General features: G+C 46.3%; 1 protein-coding gene across 1 annotated transcript in view; it reads left to right on the top strand.

The window, feature by feature from the left end:
• The first annotated feature begins 2,344 nt into the window (after positions 1-2,344).
• COLGALT2 (collagen beta(1-O)galactosyltransferase 2) overlaps positions 2,345-24,429 on the top strand; it is a 44,499-nt gene continuing 22,414 nt past the window's right edge. The window contains exon 1 of the mRNA XM_041479626.1: positions 2,345-2,738. Coding sequence (XP_041335560.1) covers positions 2,494-2,738 — 245 coding nt within the window. The 5' untranslated portion in view covers positions 2,345-2,493. The remainder of the gene's footprint in view (positions 2,739-24,429) is intronic.

Genomic DNA, 24,429 nt, shown 5'->3' with positions numbered 1-24,429 from the left:
TTTCTTCCTCAAAGCTAAAATATTTCACCACATAGTGGCTCATTGTCTTGTCACAGCAGGATGGAGTCTGGGCTTAAAAAAACCCCACAGGACGTAATTTTGGCCACCAATAAAGAAGTCAGAATGAGTACAGATTTCTTTGTAGGTGGACATGAAGTCATACACATTTACAGGTGATGGGATGACACGAATTGTCAGGTAACTGTTTCCCTGAGCTCTCCAAACTTTGCCCCAGCTGTGTGCAACTGGGAGTGAGAGATGCAGCTGAGCTGACTCCTTTCTCTTCTGCATGGAAGAACAGCTCATGTCTCAGGCTTCTGCTGCTCTCACTCCTTTGTGCTCCACGGCAGCCACCCAGCACAGGGGCTGTGTGAGCGAGGGAACATCACTTTGGAGAGCGAACCACTGGCTTTGGGATGCTGCTGGATTCTTTTCGTTTGCCCCCAGCAAATCCTTATGGCTCTGATGCTGCTCACAAAATAAAAAGAAGAGAGGAGTCTGCAAAGAGCTGAAGGAAGTTTAGATTTCACTGAGAACATCAAGAGCGGCACAGGGTAAAGGCACACAGAGTTCTGGCAAAAGCAGGCAGACAGGGGGCTTATTTCTGCTGAAACATCCTAAAATCGGGACTGTGACCCAGGCTGAGTGTCCAGTGGATGGAAAACGCCAGCTCCCAGCCCTCCCCATCAAGCACAGTTTGGCAGCGGAGGAATTCCGTGCGTGTGGATGGGGCTGGCTCCTGTGAAACTCTAATCACCCTCACTGGCTGCAGGGCTGCTCCTTCTATTTGGATAATGAATCCAAGCATAAAAGCAACATGTGGCAAACTAACCATCACAGAAAAGCCTCATTAATGTATCATTCTAGAAGGACAATTATAAAGGCATCGTGAAGGGCAAACAGGAGGAACACATTTGCACTAATTGTTCAGGAAGATGAGTACAAATTGAGAGAATTTCTCAAATTTTAGTGCAGGTGATTCTGTGACACCTGGAGATTCTTTATTGAAGTTTCCTAGAATGATCCTTTTTGGGAAGTCATCTGCTCAGGAAACTGAGACAATATAATTTGGTGTATGTGATAAATTATGTTCTGTAAGCAAAGAGGAGCAGACATTAACTCTATATATAATGTGTGTGTATATTTATATATACACTACCTGGATGCAAGAGATTCCCAGTGGGATTATGGATAATTAAACAACTGTTTGCTTGCTAAAGGTTTCCTCCTTTTTAAGTGTTGCAAGCACGCAGCCGAGAGCAGCACCTGCTCAAAGTCCACCTTGGAGAAACTTCCTACTCACAATAAAACCCAAATATGCTGTGATGGGGCCCTTAATTAGAGATTTCATCTTGAAAAGGGTCTAGCATGCCCAAATTCTATTAACTTCTAAGAGAACTGTGATTACTATGCCACTTTTAAGACCATGACCCAATAATTTTAATTGTTGGAATATGTTTTATGCCATTGATTTACTTATGGGAACATTTCCATGGCGGGTAAGTCAATGAAGCACAGGGAAAATCTTCCCTGTATTTCCTGTCTTCAAAGAAGAGGTGCAGAGAAAGCTGGGGTTGTTCAGCCAGGAGAGGAGAAGGCTCCAGGCAGACCTTCGAGCCCCTTCAGGGCACTTCTAAAAAAGAGCGAGAGGGACTTTTTAGAAGGGCAGATAGTGATAGGACAAGGGGAACATCCCTAAACTGACAGAGAGTACATTTCGATTGGATATTAGGAAGCATTTCTTCCCTCTGAGGGTGGGGAGGCCCTGGCACAGGCTGTCCGGAGAGGCTGTGGCTGCCCAATCCCTGAAGTGTCCAAGCCCAGCTTGGATGGGGCTTCCACCTGGGGCAGTGAAAGGTGTCCCTGCCATGGCAGGGGGTTGGAATGAGGATGTCCTGAAGGTCCCTTCCAACCTAAGCCTTTCTATGACTACAATATTAATCTTCCAGCTGCGTTCCAGCTGGAACAGGGCATCCCTCCTGCAGCGTGGGATGGGTGTGGGGTGTGCGGCTGCTGCCTAGGAACATTTGTTGCCACGGATGTTTTCCAAAAACGTCCTGATATGGAAGCTCAAAGTTACTTTAATTCCCTACTTGTGTGGGAAGGATGAGGGCGAGATCTTCACGTAAGCATCGAACAAAGGGACATCTCAGCCTTAGCAGCAACACTCCGAAAGCCTCTTTTAAAACCCAAATCTCGGGTGGAGAAACGCGGGCTTTGCAGCTGTTACCGCGGGTGCTGAGCAGCCGCGCTGACCGCAGCCTGCCGGGCTCGGGGCTGGCACCGGCTCCCACCCGGGGCCGCGGCGGCAGCGCGGGGTGCGGGCGGTGCCGGGGGGCGGCAAGCGGGGCTCGCAGGGCGGGCGGCGGCGCTGCTCAGCTCCTCCTTCCCCTTCTCCCTCCTCCGTCCTCTCCCTGCCCCTCCTCCTCCCGCGTTCCCTGCGCCGGAGCCCGCTCTGCCTGCCGGCGGCTCGGCGGCTGCCCCTCGCCCATCATGGCTGCGAGCGCGCCGCTGCTGCTGCTGCTGCTGCCGCCGCTGCTGCGCGGCTGCGGGGCCGCCCCCGAGCCGCCCGAGCCGCCCGAGCCGCCGGGGCCCGAGCAGCCCGCGCTGCCCGAGTCGGCGCTGCTGCAGCCCACCGTGCTGCTCGCCATCCTCGCCCGCAACGCCGCGCACACGCTGCCGCACGTCCTGGGCTGCATCGAGAGGCTCCGCTACCCCAAGAGCCGCATCGCGCTCTGGTAAGGCCGGGGCGCTGCGGGGAGAGGCGGCTCTGCGGGCGGCGGGACCGGGGAGCGCCGAGGGGCAGCGGCTGCGCCCGCCCCAGAGCCGGGGCTGTGCTGTGGTGGTCGGGGAGAGCTCGCCCCCCGTTCCGGGATCCCCCCGCGTGTGGGGAGCGCGGTGGCTCTGCCGGGAGCCGCAGGGAGATGAGTTATCCCAGCAAAGCTGGCCTGGAGCCTGGGAACATTCAGCGCCGGAGCATGTGTCCAAATCCACAGGCACGGAGAACTCCGGCCGGCTCCCGGCTGGTAAATCCCGGGCTTTGTGGGAGCTGGTGGGGATGTTCCAGGGCTGGAGAGCGGGCGGGCTGGGTAGGTGCTGGTGGGCATTGAAAGGAGCATTGTTGCCAGGCTGGAGGCTGGAAGATGGATTAAAAGATGTATTCAGAAATCGCAGCATGGGGGCAGCTGCGGCGGTCATACAGGGGTCGGGATGGGGGAATTGGAGCAGTTTGGGAGCTGGTCAATCTGCCTTTGCACGGAGACAAAGAAATAAAATAATCTTTCAACTTGACCGAAGTGTTGGGAGGAACAGGATCGCTTGGAAGAACCCCAAACAGAGTTTCTTTTTTCTCTGTAGAGACTGATCCAAAGTTTACTGAAGTCTGTGGTGAGACTCCTGTTAACTTAAAAAGTCAATAAAGTTTCGTTTTACTTTCAGGGGGCGTGGGGAGGACCTGCCCCCCAGTCACATCATTGAAGTGTCATTAAACAGATGTTTCTGTGTGTGCTTCAGTGACATGGCTGTAATTTGTCTCCAAGTACTGGGCTCTGCATAACGACAGCGCATGGATCTTCTTTTTTTTCCCCCCCCCCCCTTTTCGTGTTGCAGATGTACAAAGCAAGTTGTGCTATTGGGCCAAATTCGGGGTGCCACACAAGTGTGTGGAATCACAGGCTGGTGTGTGGCAGTGGGTAATTTCACATTCGTCTCTGTGTAGATCTGTGACTCTTCATTCATTTGTATCAGTAGGAATTTTGCCAGTTGAGATTTCCTCATAGCATATGTGTATAACAACAGATATTATCAGACCCCACATGGCCTGTGATTCAGCTGAGCTTGGTGTTTATAAAAACTTGTGGGAGTTGTAAGTGCAATCCTGATCACCAAAGCAGAGTGACATCCCGAAATGCCTCTTGCTGTACAAGCTCAAAGTAAGTTTTGTGGCAGGGGGTTTAAGTCCTGCAGGTAATTGGTTGGCTCTACAACTTTTTCTGTACATTACTTGTATTATCCTCACTAGACTTAAGGTCTCTGCAATATTGTGTGAAAGTATTTGTGGGGACTTACTTTAACCTAGCTTAAAATACACTAATGTTCTTATAAGAAATCACTCCCTTTATAAGAGGATTGCACACAGACACAAGGCATGGCTAAGCTGGAAAATCTGCTGATGAAAATGTCAAGATGTATAAAATGAGAGTGACTAAAATTGTCACAGCCACTGGAAGAGAAGTTCTGAGGATGCTCTGAGTTGCCACAGGGAGTGAGAGGTACCTGTGGGATGGCAGTGGTTCCTTGGAGAGGTTTAGTTCTGCTCCTCAATAAGACTTGAGCTTTTCCAGAGCTGGGAATGTTCAGGACACAAAGTACCCACTCAGAGCAAGCTCACATACAGTATCTATGAAGTCTCTTGAGAACAAGTGAAACCATTCAGTCCATTTCTGGAAGCATCTTGTGTTTCAGACGGAGTCCTTTCAACAGATGAATGCCAAGATTTACCTGTGTCCCTGTGTTACTGGGATAGCTTGGAGAGGAGGGCAGGGGTGTGGTGTTTGTCATGGACTTGCATTCTTCCATTGCCACTTATATCCTACTTCAGTATTTTCTTCAGTCAGCATTTTAAAATGCCCAACCATAGATCTTGAGAATGAAAACTGAAACCATAAATCATCTCTCAAGCTCCCATACGCTCTCTCTGCGTAGCTGGAGGGCTGAAATTGAACAGTGGATTCCTCTGATGGATTTCTAGGGGAGCAGGTAAAGATGGGTTAAGAGATAATGAGTTTGAAGCAGGCACTGAATTTCCTTTGTGTAGTCTGTATCAATTAATCCCAAGCTTTGTTACCCTGATACTGAGCAAAAGATGTGCGCTGGGCAGCCTTGTGTCCCCTTCTTACCTTTGGTCTTAATTATGACTTAATTCTGAAAGTGATTGTGAAGGACTTGCTGGCTCCTAATGAGCCGAGCAGGCCGTTTGGTCTGGGGCCAGCTGGCACGGAGGAGCCTGGCCTTGCAGTTAAACCTTCCTTCCCTTCTCTGGCCTTGCAGTGAAACCCTTCCTTCTCGCCGATTCCCTCCCGAGAATCAGGCAATGCAGCCGAGCTGCTCCCGGGCCGGTGCTGGCCTGTGTTAACCCTGGCTGTCCTTGCCCAGGACAGCAGGCCGGGTCATCCCGGGATTGTGCTGGTGACTTCAGCTGGGGATTTCTGTGGGACAGCTCGGGTTTCTGTGCCGGCCCTGCTGAGCTGGCCGGGATGCACTTGGCCATCGGTGGCCTGGGAGCCTTTGGAGCCGGCCAGCCCAATCCCAGACTGGGAATGGCAGGCTCCTGCTTTGGCCGCAGAAGCCGAGCTGGGTCCCGTGTCACCATGGAGGTGCAGTGCTGAAGGGAGCAGCTGTCCCTGCTTGTGGAGGAGGAAGGGTCGCAGCTGTCCCTCCGAGCGCCCACGTACCCAGTGCTGTGGGAAACGGGCTGGGCCCACAACAGGAGAGAGCCCAAAGAGAAAACCTGGCTGTGGGATCCAATTCAGCTTTTTTTATAGCCACAAAGGTTCTTCTGACCTGCTGCTCCTGTGGCTGGGCTTCTCCCAGAGCTCCCTGTGCTCCCAGCCCAGCTGGGAAAGCGTACAGCATTGTTTGTGCTGGCCTTGGAGAACTGCAAAGGGAGGGAAAGAGATCTTTATCTTGGACAAAAATGACCCACAAGTTCCACAGTCAGCGTGCTCCAACCCTCTTTATTATTTGTGGGGTTTTGTTTTGAGCTTTATCAGTGCTGACTGTTTATTTGAGATTGGTCTGTTTCAGGTACAGAGTGTTTGCTTGTCAGGAAGGTTCGTCTTGGCTGCAACAGACAGCCTAAAAGTGTGTGCATTCAGCAGTTTACCACATTGCCTTACACTTTCTTTAGTCTCAGATTAAGTGATGGTATAGCAAATAAAGTTGCCTGTAATTTCATCCTCTGCTTCATCCTAGTGGGTCATCTGCTCCCTCCTCTCTTAGTAACCTGGGGATGGAATGTCTGCATAAATGAGTTGGTGTTTGGGAGCAGTAATTAGGTCCTTTTGTGCTTGAAAATCTGCTTTGGGGATCAGTGTGTGCTTATATTTCAGAAATTATAATGTGAACGATAGTGAGACAGGTGGAAAGATGGGATAAATCCCAGCTGCGAGATGAGTGGATGTACTGTAACACAGCTCCGGTGAGGAAATAGTTTCAACTTAAAAGAACTGGTTGAAGCTAAAAATAGAAGCTGATGAGATCAGTGTAATAATTGTATGTCATAATTATATATTATTAGACTGGAACTAGCTGATGATATCTGAGCATTTTCTTATTCTTTAGTGTTTACTTTTCAAATGTCAAAAAATTCCACATAGAGAGCAAACTCCAATGAGATGCAGGGATCATTTAAAACTTTAATAGCTGCTATTACTCTCGGGGAAGTGATGGCTTTCAAACACCCTGTGTTTTCTGTCCTTGTCTTCATTTGAGCAACGAGGTCACTTTAATCTTCATGGTCATTATTAGTCACTTAGGAATGCTGACATTCCAATCTGCTGGCTCTGCCTCTCCTGCTTCTGTCCACTGGTGTTTTGCATCCATTTCAGGTGTGCTCACCTGTGCTGTGACTTCCATGTGGCAATATTAAAGCATGTGTTTTAGAAATTAACTGACTTTTCACTTGAAAAAGTCAATTTCACTTGTACTTGGCTCGTCATTTAAATTTTAATGGGATTTAGTTTCCCGTTTGTATTTGTAGATACTTTAAATGTATTTATTATGTAGTTTTAATAACGGTAATAGACTGAGAGGGGGCAAGAGTGAGATGGGATTTGCACAGCTTTGGAATTGCAATTAAGCTGACTTTCCTGTTGTGCAAGATGTTGCAGACAGCCTTTTTGACAGAGAGCTTGCAATTAGATGACTGCATCAAAAGAAAGAGTAGTAGTAAATACTTCTAATTTCTAGCTGGGGAAATAGGGGTAGAAGGGTAAAGTAACCTACATGAGATTGTTGAATTTATCAAGACTGGAGGTAGAAGAATCAAGAAATGTCAGTTATAAATACTTCCTTGCTAAGGTCATTTTTACACCAAGGTGCAGAAAAATTACATAAAAATGGAAAACCAGGGAAGGCTAAAGAACTGCTCCTATCCCAATATCCATAATCACTTCTTTTTTTTTTTTTTTTTTTTAAGTCAGTGTCTCTTGTACTTGGCACACCAGTCATTTCAGTTCCTCTTTTCTGGTCAGTCTGGGAGTAGGGATGAGTTAGGTCTGATCCAGGGGGAGCCTGCCCAATTCCTGCTGTCGCCTTCATGTTACAGGGACAAAGCCCTCTCCCCTTCCCCAGTCCTTCTGCAGCTGAGCTAATAATGCACGGATCTGCTGGCATGGTTAGTGCTGGAATGCACCTCCAAGGCTGGCTGCTCCCAAAACCAGCTCTGGTGGAGGCAGAGCACCGGTTCAGTTCAGGTTTTTAATGTCTCAAGGAATGGGGACTCTGCAATCCCTGGCCAGCCTGTCACTGTCAAGGACTGTCTTGGAAATTCATGTGGGCTGAGGGTGGCAGTCCTTTGGAATAAAGGCTGTTTTTCCAACCACTTTTTCTTCTTTTTCTTTCCTATTTTCTGTTAAGTGGGACATGTAATCTTTTCAGAAAGCTGCCTGGTTGCTGCCCATCAGATTCCTGAGGAAGGGACCCCAGGTGTCTGAGTGCAGCTGGAGAGGGGGCACTCCCTGGGAGGTTTGGCAGGGCCCTTCCTGAGGAGACCAAACCAGGGATTTGTGCTCAGCCAGAGATGGAAGGGCTTTTTTGATCTCTTACGTAAATTATCACATACCTGCAATTATTTATCTGAGTCCCCTGGCGCTAAAAGTCTTCCTGCACTGGGTCAAGATTCTCTAAAAGCAGATCTGTGATGCACATGGTGTGCAGAACATCGCCCAGCACTGCTGCCATCTCTCGTCCCAGGAGGCTCCTCTGGGCTACAGGGTGGAGAGAGGACCGAGGTGATGTGGGGTGCTGTCTGTCAGAACCTGGAATTTCCTTCCTGTGGGATGTTGTCTCAGACTTGGTATTATTGCAGTCTATTTCTGTGCATCTCATTTCCTTTATTCTGGTCAAGCATTGTGCACGTTGATGGTGCTTATGGCCAAGGGTGGATTACAGCTAAATGGGACCCACATGCACCAAAATTTCAGGGTAAAGAAAGATATGAATAAAAAAATTCTTGGTGTTCTCTGATGGAGTGGATTTTTTGCCCTCTTCTGTAGAATGCTCAGCTCCTTCATACAGGCATGTGGCACTGCTAATAAATTCATCAATTAAGAAAAACACTATTCTTTTTTCCCTTTTTTTGTGCACAATTTGCCTCATATAGTGCTTGAATCCAGATTTTAAGCATTAAATGATTCGTTTTGGTTGTGTGTGCAGGCACATGCATTTATCTGTGCATCTATATCTGGTGTCCTTGGGCCAGAGCACGTCTGGTACTGTAAAATGAAGCCAGTTTTCTTTCTGGAGAAGTTGACAGGGAGACTAATAACAACATGTTGATTTTAAACCTTTTCCATGTGACTATGGATCTGGTATATACCTGCAAATGGAGTTCAGTCATTAAAGTTTTATGGTGAACCACTTAGGTTGTGGTAAAGTTTTGCAACATAACACATTGTTCCTCCTCATGACATGATGTGGCACTGCTAAAAACCAGCTAAATTTTGTACTTGAGACTGAATTCGCTGCAGAGGACTGAAATTATGCTAATGGCCTATAAAGCAGAATTTCTTATATTTCTTTGGGAGAAGTGGTTGCTTATTTGAGATAGCTGTTAGACATTTTAGGAAGTGAAATCTTACTCGGAAGTGAAGGCTGCTTTTGTTATGACCAACTATTTAAGTATTCAGTGTTTTTCTAACATGTAAGTAACTGTAGAATCAGGCAAAACTGAGCATGAAAGCTGATAGTGTTGTTTTGGGAATATGCCTTCACCAAAGTCTGTCCTCGCCCTTTTTCCACGGATTTATTAAAACATAGATGTTGATGAGATCTTTGTATCATCTGTGGTGCTTGAGTGGTTGTAATACATGGAATAAATAGATTTTCCAGCTATTTCAATCTGTCTGGATGGACTGATAGGAATCACACACCTGTTATAAAGATAAGCAGATCTTGATCTGGAGCAGGATTTTGAGGCCCTGCCCCTGGAGCTCATGAGGATCTAAATTCATGCTGAAGCAGAAGATAGTGATAGTCCCTGTAAACTACAGTGCCATGGTAGGGCTTCTTTATGCTTTTTTGTATTAGTTTTGTAGGGCTTCAGCTCCAAAAGGGAATTGTTTGTTGGATTTTTTTTGTTTTGTTTTAAAAAGATTTTTTTCCTGTAAGGAAGAAAAGCATGATTTGTAATTATGCTTTTTCTCTCCTTTCCTCACACAGAGTACAGGCTTCCCTTGATTCTAAAAGGATTTTTTGCTTGGTTTTGCACTTTGATCTCTCTGCAAGGGAAGGCTATGTGTGGCTGCAGCCTGGCTTGAATTTTGCCCAGTGGCAACAGTGAGGTTATATTACCTGTGAAGGGTTAGTTTATATCCTGAAGCTGATAGCAGGTGCTTATCTCTTCAGTTAGCAGGTCAGATCCTTCAGTTAGCAGCTCAGCATCTGCTCTTAAAATCGGTGCTGCGTTGTACCTTTGGGGCTAGAATGAGAATTTAAGGTTGTTATTTGAGTTATTTCCTCGGTACTTTCAGTCATTTTTGTAAGGTACTTGGGAAAATTCAAGGTCAGGTTGGATGGGGCTGTGAGCAACCTGGACTGGTTGGAGATGTCTCTCTTCATTGCAGGGAGGTTGGACTGGGTGACATTTAAAGGATCCTTCTCACCCAAACCATTTCAGGATTGGAGGAAAAGGCTGTTTTCCAGCATTCCTACTTTGAACTGCTTATTGTGACAACAAAGGTAAATGTTAAAACTCTGACAAATGCAAACCCTTTGTTGGATTTTTGTTGTTGTTGGTTGGTTGGTTGATTTTCTCCTCTGGTTTTTAGCTCAGACATGTAAATTATTCCTTACCAGACTTCAGCCAAGTGAACTTAAGTCCTGCAGCTGGACTGCTATATCATTGGTTAACCAAAAGCCTGCGTCAGGCAAGTCCTAAAAAGATGTTAGCTAGGACATGTGATTTTGGACAGGAGAAGCTGCAAGAGATCTGTTCTGTCCCCACAGTTTGTGTCTAGGGGGCAGAGAGGAACATGACCAGTGAAGCTTTGCAGCAAGACTCTTCTCTCTCCATCAATCATCAGCACTCCCCAGTTCCTGTGAGGAAGCATGAATGTTACATCCTCTTTGCATCAAAAAGAGAACCAGACAAAGTGTGTGAGTGAGATAGAAACGTGGCTTGGTGTGTGCTGCAGGTGCTGAGCTCTGTGCTTGGCTGCACTGCTCCAGGGAGCTGTTTTGCCTTTTCCTTGGGATGTCCCAGAGTGTGTCCTTAATGTTGGGAGCCCCCCTTGTGCTTCATTGAGGGTGTGTTTTTACTCTTGCAAATTCTTCTTCTTAAATGAAGACAACAAACACATTCCTGTAGTCTAACCAGAACTTGTAATTAACACCATAACTCATAAAGACAATGACAAAAATATTTACAGTTCAGTGAAAAGCACAGCAGTTACTTGCAAAAGTCACTACACTAGACTAACAAAAATCCTAATTTTAAAAAAGACATTGAAAGATATGTCAGCGTAGGACCTGCATGATTAGGGTATAGATTTATGTTTTCATTTTGGGAAAAACAGTAAAAGGCAAGCTCTTTCTCTTTTCTGTAAACGGAAGGATTAAAAGGAGTTCTAGTGTCTTCAGGAACTGCTGGCCTGCATTTTATTTCTCCTTAATTCTTGGCTGCAATTGGCTAGAATTATCAGTGGGAGAAATAGCTGGAATAGCTTTCAGGTTTGGAAATCTAAATATTCAAGGATCTGTTTTACTGGTGGGTTGTACAGGCTTAAAAAGTCAGGAGGAGGAGTGGTGTCACCAGGGAGCAAGGTGGGATAATCTCCTGTTATGGACAGGATCCCTTGCTGCACTAGGGATTAAAGGGAAGTTAGATCTTGGGAGTGGGAAGACTTTGAGAGCTCCAGGCACTTCTGCAGATCCTAGAGATGGAGAAAAGGGCTGATGATAGTGGAGTGTCTGACATGACCTTGTGATGCCCCTGGATTGAACTGGGGTTCCTTAGAGGGTTGTGGTGAGGATTGAGATGTGGAGATGTTAATTTTCTGGTGGATTCTGCGTGCTGGCAGAGTTGGGAAGCAGATTGGTGCTGACTTGGCTGGGTGGCATTTTTCTCTCTCAGCGTGTGCAGAGCGTTTCTGGGAGTTCTTTAGCTAGAGTTCTGCACTTTCAGTGCCTGGAACTCCATAGCTTCTCCAGTTTTCTTGGCTCCAGCTCCTTCAGCATTTTCAGATGGGAGTGGGATGTTGGTAGAGGTGAATCCTTTCCGTCCCTTTTGCTACACAGGACAGTTTAGGTGAGGTTTGGGAGTTCCAAGCTGCTGTAGACTGAGATATGAGCAGGTTATTCAGGCCCTGGAGGTTTAGAAAAGCCAGCTGCTGGTAGGGACCAAGCACTGCATGTGCTCTGTGCCGTTTGTATCTGGTTTAGCACAACCAGTTCTTGCAGCAGCAGAGCAGTAGCCCAGTACTGTGCTCATTTTTCCCAGTCTGACTCCCTTAGCATTACTTGACTCAGTCCCATGAATCGATCTCTGGATGCTGCTGGTATTTGCTCCAGATGATATGTGTCCTTCAGTATGAAGCTCTGGATGGAGTTTTCATTTATTTGCCTCTGAGATGGACTCCATGGTTTTGGAGGGGCCTACCCAGACTCTTCTAAATTGGTTGGTAGAGAATAAAAATTGCTTTTGGGTCTTTTGCCTCCTCAAATATTTTCTTCCTCCGGCTCTGGCTGTCAGAGACTATGGTTGCACTCATTTTTCAAAACACCAGTCTGAAATAAGTTCAGTGTGTGTGACTGGAATATGAAAATGTCACTGGTGCTAAATACTGTCTCTTATTTTATGATTTCTTTTAAATTCAATTTTTTTTTTACTTGAAGCAAGATTTAAGTGGAAATTATCATACATAATTTTAAATGGAAATTAAGTTACTGAGTGTGTTTGTGGTACATGTTTTATCCCTCCTAACATACACTTGCTCCCCCTTCTCCCTTTATTTCTCACACAAACAAGTTATTGCTTCCACAAAAACTCTTGTCAATGAGATGTTTTTTCAGACTAGTGAGCTCATGGCTGTCTGCTGGCAGAACTCTGCTCTGACTTAATACAAACGAAGGCTGCTGCCAGGATTTTTTGGCTAATACCTGAGCCTTGAAGGAAGCTCTGTTTCACAGAGCAAGAATTGAGCTGCTGTCAGTGGTGCTTCCAGCAGCCTTGCCTACAAACTTCCCATCTGGATTTTTGGATGAGCCAGTCTTTGTATATGTGGTGCAGATTTAAGGGGGCAGGAATATGTGTTAGGGCTAGGCTGGGCCCAAGCAGGAGTTTCTTTTTTAAACTCACCAATTCATTGTGCAGTGATGTTGGTTGGTTCTGCCTGTGGAGAGCTTCAGTCACCTCCAGGTTTGCTCTGTTGCACTTTTGCAAGGTGCAGAACTTGTTGCTCATGGAGCATGTGGATCAGAATGATGGGTGACAGCCAGAATAAAGGCAGTGTCACACAGAGATCTGCTGAGGAGAAATGTGCTTCACGTCTTTTACCTCTCCAGTAGAGTGAGATCTCCAAGGAGAAGTGATGGTGTGTTACATCTCCCAGCAGGAATTGCCCACCTGGCAAAGCTGACCAGGCTCCTGCAGATGTGTGGCTTGTTGGGTACTACAGGGACACCTTTGGAACAACCCAGATGTTAAGGAAAACATCTGGTTCTAATAGTTTGGACACATAGCTGGACCAAACCTCCAGCCTTTCCTCAGGAGAATGTATTTCTTCCAGGTCTGCTGACCCAACGAAGGTATATTTCTTCCAGTTCTGTGCTGGCATAGAAGTTAAGAATATACTTGGAAGAAACCAAAATAAAGAGTCAAACCCCCTAGATTTCAGATAATTAGATCTTGTATTGAGTTACATGATCTGAAGAGATTAATGAAACGCTTTAAAACAAGAGTTCTACCCAACTGCAGCCACTGATAAACTGGTAGAAGTTTAAGAGCAGAATGATTTCTCAAAGGAGACAGAACCAGCCTCTCAGTTTTTCCATGAAGTATCTTTATTACATGTATTTAAGAAATCCCTCTAGAGGCCTGGTACTTCTATGATATATCAGCTGTTCCCTTGCAAGCTGATGTTGCACATCAGTTTCTGCTATTGCATGGATTTGAGATGGAGCTATTGGGGGATTATTTGAAAGGCTTTAGAAGAAGGATCTGAGATGGTTTCTGATGAACTTTTTTTTTTTTAAAGTGCTGGGGTTTTGGTTTTTGGGGGTGTTTTTTTTTGGTTTTTTTTTTTTTGTTTTTTTTTTTGTTTTTTTTTTTTTGTTTGGATTGGGGTTTGGTGGGGTTTTTTCAGTGGGTTTTTGGTTTGGGTTGTTTTTTGGGTTTTGGTGATTTTTTTTGTTTTTTTTTTTTTTTTTTTTTTTTTTTTTTTTTTTTTTTTTTTTTTTTTTTTTTTTGGGGTTTTTTTTTGTGAGTTTTTTGTTCTGTTGAGGTTTTTTTGAGTCAAAGAGGTGATGCTAAATCTTTGAATTCCATATGGGGCATTTAGCTGATGCTTTCCCTGCACTGTGCAGTAGATCATATTAAATGATCTATTGAACGTAACTCCCAAGAAACTTACTAGCTTCAGCAGATAAAGCAAGCCATTAGGTTTTGATTTATCTGCTGATGCATCACATCTCTGTGTAAACCCCAAAGTCTGCAGTCACGTTATTTTGTACGTGGGTGCATATTTTGTAGTATCTAAGAAGTGGAGGCATGTCATCTGCTGTTCCCTGTGCAGTGCTGGGATTGGGGTTAGGATGGTGTTTACCCCTGGCAAAGGGAGAGCCTGGGACTGGATTCCTGCATGCTCAGCAGAGGGACTGTGGGTTCCTTGAACCTGGACATTCTCTGCTCTTTCATTCCTCCCACAGCAATGCCTTGTGCTGAGGTATTGCAAAAATTCAGTTTTCCAGCCTTTGCAGTTGCCTGAGAGCCCCAGGGAGCTGAGATGTCCAGGCCTGGGAATGCTGCTGGACAAGTGCTGTGATGTGTGCGGGGGCTCCTGGGCCAGAGCCTGTCCCTGACATGTCCCTGTCCCCTGAGGGAGCAGTCAGGTCCAGCACCTGCAGCTGTGCTGGGGCTGGAATGCACTTTATCTCATGCACTTCATCCCCTGGAATGGAGGTAGCTAAGCTGGGAATCTTTCCCATTGGAAAACAGCATGGTTTGGAGCCATGCTCTGCAGAATAAAGGCACATGTGCATTTTTCAGGGCTTCCAGTTACCCAGTTTCTTAGGAACTGGCTACTGAAACACCTAAGTGCCCATTTCCTCTCTTTATTTACATCCAGGCAGTAATGGGGGGAAAAACTACCTGTCCTCAAACTGCATTTGTGGTCAGGATTAAACCTTAAAGAGATAAATTGTGCATTTGCATTCTTCTCCACACCTCGCTTGCTGCTGCAACCTTCAGTGGTTGGCTCTCCCAGAGATTTGCATCTTCAGTGGGATTGCTCTCTGAAATCCACACAAAGAGAACAGACCAGCAGAAGGGAGAATTGTGGTGTTGTGTTCTGTGCAGAAGAAGCAATCCCATCCATCAAGTGTCCAAGTGTCCCCTCTGTTTTCATGATCCAGTTTCCTTAGCTGGGGATGGGAAATGTACAGCACTACTTACAGAGGGCTGCACAGCCTTTAGCTTACAAGATTAAAGTTAAGACCTCACTGTTTTTCTTTGTCTTCTCTGTAGCATTAAGTCAGCCATCAGCACAGCAGCAGTTTTCCATCACTTTGAGTCCAGTCAGTCTTTTCCAAGAGAGAATGTGTTCTGAGCCTGGCATCTGTAGTGTGTCCTGTGTGCTGACCCCACAGCAGCCATGTGTGCAGCACATGTGTGTCCATAGGAGAAGCCCTGTGGATTTCTGTATTCCCTGAGTGAAACATGAGATCACCAATTGAAGAGATTCAGATTCCAGAAATTTAAACTAGTCCAAAGTATTTGGAATTTAAAGTAGAAATACTTCGCTTTTATTTTTTTTTTTCTTGTCTCCAGTACTAGTACTTCACTGCTTTAAAACTCTAAACCCTCACAATAAGGGACCTCATATCAAAAAACCCAGAGTGGGTTTTTTTCAGTGCTGGAGGCAAAATACTTGGATGGGAAGAGAGATTTTGTCAGTGAGTTTGTGAGAGTTTCTTAAAAGCAACACAGAGGAAAAGTTGTTCTTGATATTGGCCACAAATTTATCATTAGTCTCACAAGTACTCTGTGAATGCACTAAGTAAACTGCTCTACAAAAGCTGAATATCTGTAGTTTATTTCAGTGTATATTTTGGAAGGAATGTTAGCTTATTTTATCATTCCTGGCCCTGACACCCACTCCTTTTTTTGTGACTTGGGAAAATCCATTAATCTTTTTGGTTTTGTTTCTCTCTCTGTAAACTGAAGGTACAGTGCTGCCTCAGTGCAAGGTTGAGACCCTGGCTGTGGGTTTTGGGCATGGTCTCTGACCTCTGTGATTCACATCACCTCGTTCCCAGAGGAACATTGCAGATGAGCACACTTAGCCATTCAAAGCAAGAACACTGTAAAATCTATCAGGAAAAAGTTCAGAATATTTTAATTAATACATTCATTATTTCATCCTCGCAGAGTCATGTTTGTTGTGTTTTCCCTCTCCCCTTATTCAGAATCCTGTCAGCATATCAGGTTGTCACCTTTTCAGCTGTTTCTTTACCGGAAATGGGATGGACAAAATTACATCCAGGAAAAAACCCTCTACTTCATCTCTAAAGGTTGAATATATTTTTCCCTGCTTGGCTGCAGTAGTTGTTTTTCTATTCTCTTAATTATGTATAAAACATTTTCAGCCATTTGCCAGCAAATATGATGTAATGCATTTATTTTCAAGCAGTGTACCATTCCATGCAATTCAGAGAACCTCTGTTTTCCAGGGTAACTGGCTACTTGAGGAAAGTTAGGCCAAAATTATGAAGTCTCAAGTTCCATGCTGGCTTCAGCAAAGTCTAACTCTAAAATAACTCACTGATGACTGTAAGTGTTAGTTTAGGGTTGGTGAAAGCAAAGTTTGGCTTAAATTTCTTTATGCCAAGGGAAGCCTGTGCCAGGGAGAGAGTAATGAAACCTGCTGTGTTTGTGTGCTGTGAATTTGCAGTGGAGCACGGGAAACGTCTGGTCTGATGTTGTTAAATATTTTGTATTGTAGGTGTGTCTTGTAGGTTCACAGGGATGGTGCTTTGGTCAGGTTATTAAACTCCTGATTCTGAGAGGGAAGAGCTGGTCAGATCTCCAGTGCTGACACTTCAGTTCTGCTTTTTTGTTGCTGATTCCTTGATCCCAGGATATGGGAGGTTAAATGAGTTTTGTCTGGGTTTTCATGGGTCTTCTCTGAACCTCTGATGATCCCTGAAAAGGCAAAAATCTGATATGCCTGGATCTATGACTAACTCAGGTGCTTTATCCTCTGGCTGTGACACGTTGTAGAGTGTGACAAGTGGAACAAACTGCCCCCTGGGCATCACCCAGGGCATCACCCGGGCTGGTGCCTCGCACAGCCTCTGCCTGCTTGGGTGGTGAGGGGACTGTGCTTCGTGCAGGTGGTGAAGAGGAGGGTCTGCAAATGGCTTGGAAGATGGACACAGAGGGGAGGTCAGGCCCCAAATGTCAAACTCACCTTGACATTGCAGTGAAGATGGGATGGGGTGAGGAGCCTGAGCCTGGAGGCACTGAAGTGCTTGGAAACAGGGTCTGAATTAATTAAGTCCAGGAAGGAGGCATGAGTCAGCTCCTAAAGCCTGGCTGGTGACTGCAGTACTGTGTAAGGTCACAGAAAAGCCTGTAAAAGACAGTAAAGCTCATCCAGTGCCACCCCCTGCCATGGGGGACACTTTCCCCTGTGGACAGGGACACCTCCCACTGCCCCAGGGTGCTCCAAGCCCTGTCCAGCCTGGCCTTGGACACTGCCAGGGATCCAGGGACAGCCACAGCTTCTCTGGGCACCCTGTGCCAGGGCCTGCCCACCCTCACAGGGAACAATTCCTTCCCAATATCCCATCTAACTCTACCTCTGGCAGTGGGAAGCCATTCCCTGTGTCCTGTCAGTCCAGACCCTTGTCCCAAGTCATTCTCCAGCTCTTTTACAGGATATGCTCCACTAGAATGACGGCCTGGCTCCCAAAGTGTCTCCTCCTGTGGTTATCCTGTGGGCTGGTAAAACCTCTTCCCTGCTGTAAAGGTGAAAGCTCTGCAGGCATTTGCCATTTTATCATTCAGAGACAGTGACAAACCAGTTGGAATGTATAAACCAGTGTGCTGAGCATTTGATTTATCTATTTTACTTTTCTTGCATTACCTTTTCTGTATGGTTCTTTTTAATATTAATGCAAACTGCAAAGCTGGTGCATGTGCCTTGACTTAAAGACAGATTGTCCTGACTTGCACTCATCATCTCCTTTCATTTCCTGACCATATGGCAGGCAGCAGCATCCTAGGATATGTGTTTTGTGGACAATATCAGCTTCCTTCAGGTGGCTCCCACCAGCTGCAGCACCTTTGGATATCTTTGGATGAACTTGGAGAGAATGTGGGTGGAGTTCATGCCTCTGTTTCCAGGAGCATCTGCTCTATGGCTAACTTTTGCTGCTGTGTTTAGAAGTTTCTTTACCTGTTTTTGATACTGTGGGCCAGATTGAAAAGTGTTTTTAAAGCAGAAATTCTCCTTTGCTGGAGAGAGGTGTTAGCCCTTGAATTCTTGAAAGGCCAGGTTGGTCAGGGCTTGGAGCAACCTGGGCTGGTGGGAGTTGTCCCTGCCCATGGCAGGGGTGGGACTGGATGGGTTTTAAGGCCCTTTCCAACCCAAACCATTTAGGATTCTCTGGCTTCCCATCAGCCACACACATGAGTGACTTAAGAATGAGCCTCAGCAGGTGGCAGCATTCATTGGGATCAGTAATGCAAATCTCTCACTGGCTGTGACGTGCTGGCTGTGAGATGGCACCTGGAGCCCGTGTGGGAGGTTAGGATCCGTGTCTGAGCTGTGGAGCTGTGCTCTCCCCAGCATCACCTGGAGAAGAGCTCTTGGACCAGGATTTCTCCATGTTCTTGTGTCTTTGCTCTTGGCCCAGAGGCTGGGCTGCATGCTGGGGGCAGGGGGGGGCTGGCCATGGACAGATCAGTCCCACTCCTTTCCTCACCTCATGCTGTGCTCTAGGCAAAGCCTTGAATCACAGAATCATTAAGATTGGAAAAGACTTAATGGTCACAGTGGTCTGGCTGTAAAAGTGAGGATAACCTTGCCCTTGCCTGCAGACTTGACTGATCCCTGCAGAAACACAATTACAGAATAAAATTACAGAATGCCTTGAGCTGGAAGAGACCCACAAGGGTCATGGACTCCCACTCCTTGCTCCTCGCAGTGTTAGGTAAAACTAAACTGTGTGCCAAAGATCTTCACTGAGAACCTCCTTGAACTCAGATGGGGTTGGTGGCATGACTTCCCTGGGGAGCCTGTTCCAGTGACACCCCTCTCAGTGAACTTGTTCTAATAGTTTCTAACCTGACCTTCCCCTGGTGCAGCTTTAGTCTATTTTCCCATGTCCTATGACTGGTCACTAGAGAAAGGAGTCTCCATCCTTGGAAACATTTAAAAGCCATCCAGACATGATTCTGGGCAGCCTGATCTTGGTGGCCCTGCTAGAGGAAGGGGGCATGACGACCTCCAGAGGTTTTTCAGTGATTCTTGTCTCGTGGTGCTGAATTACCAGCCCGGGGGTCATGTTGGAAAGCTCCTGTGCAGCAGTGGGGTTGGGACAGCCCCGGGGCTTGGAAGAGGAGGTGCTCCAGCAGCAGGAGGAAGGCCAGCCTGCCTGCAGGCTTGCTGAGATCTAGGGCAGTGCCTGGATCCCTTGTGAGATATAAGATGTAAAACATGGCAGCTCTTCACCTTGAGAGGAACTTGTTACAGCTCCATGGTTGACTTTTCTTGCTGTACCTCCTGACTGCAATTTGAAAGCAGATTCTGTGCTAACATTTTTCATCCCAAAGGTAACTGACTTGCTTGTACAGAAGCTGTAGAAGAAATAGTCAAGAAATTTACTTCTGTTTCTATTCCTCTGTGTCTGTACTACATGTTATAAACACCTGGGATTTTATCATCCTTATGTTGCCCAGTTTTCCTGCAAAGCAGCCAGTAATTCACAGCCGGCTGAGGAGAGCAGGAGTGTTTATGATGTGCCTGTGCCAGCCTTGGCCCTGTTATCTTGCTCTGTAAGAATAAACTGAAGTTATTCTTAGTGTCTAAAGCTCCATGAGTTTCTGGGTGCACAGACAGCTCGTTGTGCTGGGGATTGAGACAGTGCTGGGGATCACACAGTGAGGTTTTAGCAGGCGGCCTTGGTCCTGGGGAGGATTTTGGCTCCGACCCTTCCAGCAGCACTGAAAGGGGAATGGTATTCTGTCAGCTGAGCATAAACCCAACGTGTTTTTCCTGTGCAGCATAGCAAACTTTGACTTGGGTATGGTAGATTTTTTTTATTACCTTTCACAAGCAAACTAGAAATAGTTCACAGACATCTGCTGATCACAGTTTGAAAACTGCTGTTCTCAAGCTACCCTGAGGTTGAATTCCATTGGAAAAAGTCTCGCTGACTTTGTCTGCTTCTGTAATCACAGAATCACAGAAGGGTTTGGGTTGACCTTTAAGCCCATCCAGTCTTGGACTGGATGATCCTGAGGGTCTCTTCAAACTCAGAATACTCTGTGCTGATCAAAGGAGCCTTCTCGGAGGTGGGCACAGAAAAGCACGAGGTGCCACAGTGAGCTCTGCTGGTCTGGTGCAGGTCTGTGCACTCCTGCAGCGTGACTGCAACGCCTGCAAAGGTGGCATTTTCCTAGCTGTCATTTAGTGAGTGTATCCCTGGATGCACACATCCAGCCCTGCTGAGCTGGAAGGTGTCTCCTAGCTTTTGTGCCACATTTTTTCAGGAATCGTCACGCATACACTGAATGCTTTACTGCCGAGGTTTTCTTCAGGATGTCTCTGTGCACCTGAGTATGCAGGCAGGCAGCAGCCTGCTGGAGACAGCTCTGGAGGGCTTGCTGCTCTTCTCCTGTTGACAGTCCTTTTCAGCCCGCAGCAACAGCAAAGGAATTCCTGGTGCACTGGAGAGGCACAGAGTGTGGATGGAGATCAGCCTTGGGTTCAGAGCTGACCCCGAACAGACCTGCTGGGGTGGCAGTCCTGTTGCAAGGTCTGCACAGAGGGCTTGTTGAAAGCCTTCTAAAAAAATAATAAGTTACTGAGTGAAGGCTTCCCTCAGCCCTTCTGGTGGGCTGGAGGCTGTGAGCTGTGTTCTGAAAAGTGCTTCAGGGGAAAAAATATCTGTGTTTCAGTGGCCTTTGCATCAAGCTGTAGATAAAGTTCGAAAGTTCCAGGTAGTCTGATGTGAAAATGTGCAGTAGTGTTGGTCTTCATTAACTGTTTCACTTTGAGCATCTCCTACCCTTCTAAACATAGCCATTTTTCTCTCTCCAGAGGCAAAATCCTTTTGGATAGCCAAGCATCCGTTGCCACTTTGTTTGTAGGAAGAACAGTTTATGGCTTATTCTTACATTTCTCTACTCCAGATGCTTTTGGACCTCTTCTCCAAATGCTGAATTTGGGGTTCATCTCAGAGGGCACTGTTGCTGGCGCTCATTGAGCTCTTCTTCCTGTTCTCTTATTCTGTTATTTTAGGTTTGTGATGACCTCAAAGAAAAGCTGTCTGACAACTTTTGTGAAGAATGGCTTTATTGTTGCCTATCAGCAAAATTTTCACATGAAAGGATCAGTTACTGTGTAAAGCTCTCCAGTGTCAAACAAAACATCCTGCCAGCTTCCAGATCACAGAGCAGATTCTCAATTGGTAAAAGAAGTTGAGAATTAGCTTAGTGTGTTTCTTATTGCTGCTTGGACTCCTAATTAATGATGTGAATTAAAATATTCCGTTTTCGTTCCCTAGTTTCTTATATTGTTTCTTTCAGCTAGCACTGGGCAAGAGATTAAAAATCACTTTTTTGTAGTCATTTAATTACACAGTATTCCAGCAAGAGTGTATTTCTGTGTGTTGAAATTACTTTTAGTCTTGTAGGATGTTTAGAATGAAAACTGATTTGTAATGAAGTCATATTTCATGTTTTAAGCCAAGAGTTCTTAAAAACGTCTTGCGTGGAAGGATGCATCCTTACACAGCTGGGAGGAATGGAACATACCAGCCTCAGCCACGTAACTTGGTTATGTTCAGCCAGTCCTGTTTGTCTCTGGATGGGGCTTGGAGCAGCCTGGACTAGGGGAAGGTGTCCCTGCCCGTGGGATGGGATGAGTTCACGGTCCCTTCCAGCCCAAACAGTTGTGTGGTTCTGTGTGGAGCTGGTGAAAGCTCTTGTTGGGTGGTGTGGGACAGGATTGGGAAAGGATTTGGGTCTGTGTTTCCCTGCCTGCTGGGTGTCTGGTGGCCCATGGTGTGGGTGTTCTCACCAGGGGTGAGGCAGGCTCTGGGACCTTGGCACTGCTCTGTCTGCAGGCTTGGTGCAGAGACCAGAACTTTTCAGGTGTTTCTGTTTTGGGGACGCTTGGCAACGTGTTACAGGCCCATGTTCAATGTGACCGTGGAAAAATCAGTGGTGCTGAGCACCTAAATAGGAAACCATCCTTTTTTTTTTGTTAGCAGAGACAAGAATATTTCTAAATCCCAGTGTTCCTTCCCAGTGGTTTACACACTTGCATTAATCTCAAACAGCTGCATCAGCTGGTGTCTGAGTTAGTTGCTGGGATTAAGCTATCCTTCAGAAATTACACAACTGTTGCAATTAATTCCTCCTTTGAACAGTTGATTTCAGAGGCCAGTCACCACCCTGACCCTGCATGTATGGGATTTCCTGGGCTTCCCTTAGGGGCCTTGTTCCCTTGAAGCCAAGTCTGCTTGGAAATACTCACAAGATGCAGCTGGCTTTTTGTTTTTTTAAAGCTTAGCAGCTTTAGAGCATGGGGTGAGCATGGGGAGAACTAAAGACAGAGGGAGGACTTGGGATTGAAGCAGCAAGAACCTCCTTTGCATTGCAAGAGAATTCCCATTGCATGGATGCCACGGAAGCTGTTGACTTCTGGCATGAGGCAGCCAGAAGGGTTGATTAAGATTAGATACAATGAAGAAGTTTTTTACAATGAGAGTGGAAGGCCTTGGCACAGGATGCCCAGAGAAGCTGTGGCTGCCCCTGCATCCCTGAAAGTGTCCAAGGCCAGGCTGGATGGGGCTTGGAGCAACCTGGGATCATGGAACATGTCCCTGCCCATGGCAGGAGGTGGAATGGGATGGGCTTTAAGGTCCCTTCCAACCCAAACCATTCTGGGATTCCATGATTCTGTCGTGGGGAGTGAGGGACAGGACAGTGAGTGATTTCTTGAGGTAGCATGGAAAGAGCACAGATCCTGGTGTGCGCAGAATTATGTACACACGTACATCTGTGAGTCATTCACTTGGACTTGGAAGACCACTGAAGGTTTTAAAATCAGTGCTGCTGCCAGCAAAATCCATTATCCACAGCTGCTGAAGGGCACTGGGAAGCAGTTAGAGGGGAGCCCTGTGTGCTGCATTCCTGTGCTCTGAGTCCTGTTCTTGTGCAGCTGCCCGGCCTGGGGAGCAGCACTGCTCGCGTTGCTGGTTCCACGCTCCCACGCAGCTCCCTGCCACCCATCCGCGCCCAGGTGCCTTGGGGACCAAGTTAAAATAAAAAAAAAAACAAAAGAAGGTACTTCCAAAAGTCTGTCCTTAATTAAGTAAACCCTAGAACAAATGCCAAGTCCCTACAAAGCCAAAAAGTCTTATACATACATTAGAATTTTGGCAACTTATTTAAATGCTTAAGCAGTTCTTTGAACTTGTGCTGGATGTTCAGGCTCTGTTTATGAAGTGTGTGAGCATAATTGTGCTTAAATAAGTGATTTAGATGGTTTGGATCTGTCCAGAGTCTCTGGACTGCATTGTTGGTGTGTTATCCCTAATCCCATGGGTGCCTAGGAGATCTGAGATACCGAGTTTCAAATTCACAGATGTGAGGTAGGGCTGGCAGACCTGAAAATCATCTATTATCTGAGTCTGGTCTCTGCTGGATGAGCAGGAGCCATATCTGCCTGCCTTGGAAGGACACAGGAAGCTCTGCTTGGTTTGTTGCTTTTTTGAGATGATCCTGGGCAGGAGAGTACAGAGTAGTTGACAGTAACTCCATTTAAAATCACACAATTGACTAATCAAATGGTTTGGGTTGGAAGGGACCTTAAAGCTCATCTTGTCCCACCCCCTGCCATGGGCAGAGACACCTTCCAGTAGACCAGGCTGGTCCAAGCCCTGTCCAGCCTGGCCTTGGATACTTCCAGGGACTTAATCTGTGGTAAAAACAGACATTTTCACAGCTGGAATTAAATCTCTCTTACTGCGTTGCAGAAGTGTTTTGCTTCTGTCTTGTTTTGAGGTTTTTTCCTTCCTCTTTAGGATCCATCCCTTCTCTTCCAGTCTCTTCTAGTGCACTGTTTCCTAGTCAAGGTAATTCATCCCTGGCTCCCAGTGGAAACTGCCACTTCAGGGGGGGGTGGTTATATTTTGACTTGGTTTTCCAAGCCTGGCAGTTTTCAGACAAAAAGAGCAGGGAGAAATGACTCGTCTGTTACTTTATTTACCGCTTGTTTTGGGAAAACTAAATCCAAATTTATGTTTGACTCATATTAGGGCTCTGTGGCTGGACTCTGCTTTTTCAGTTATTTTTGGCCGGGCTGATCTCACACCCAGCATGAGCAGAGCAGCCTGGGTGACAGGAGCTCAGCTTCACTCAGACCAGGAGCTCTTGGGGCAGCCTCAGGGGATTGAAAGCCAAAGGCTTTTATGCAGGATCTAAATTCAGATGTTAAAACTGCCATCCTGTGCTCTGTTCGTTGTGTATAATTTGTGTTATGGTAAAAAACATGGGGCTGCAGGAGTAAATTATTAATAGTGGCTGGGGCTGCATGAAAGGTTGTGTATTTTTCCAATGTTCTGGGGTCTGAAATCCCTGGAATCTCCCCAGAGCACTAGGGGAACCCCAGTTTAGTGCCTGTTGCTGCTGGCTGGGCTCAGGAGGTGCTCAGGTGTGGTAATCACGTATCCTCTGAACAAAGAGAGAAATAGCTC

Source organism: Pyrgilauda ruficollis, unplaced genomic scaffold (genome assembly GCF_017590135.1).
Source record: "Pyrgilauda ruficollis isolate IOZ18807 unplaced genomic scaffold, ASM1759013v1 scaffold49, whole genome shotgun sequence".
NCBI classification, from domain to species: Eukaryota; Metazoa; Chordata; class Aves; order Passeriformes; family Passeridae; genus Pyrgilauda; species Pyrgilauda ruficollis.
This window is presented reverse-complemented; position numbering and strand designations above follow the sequence as displayed.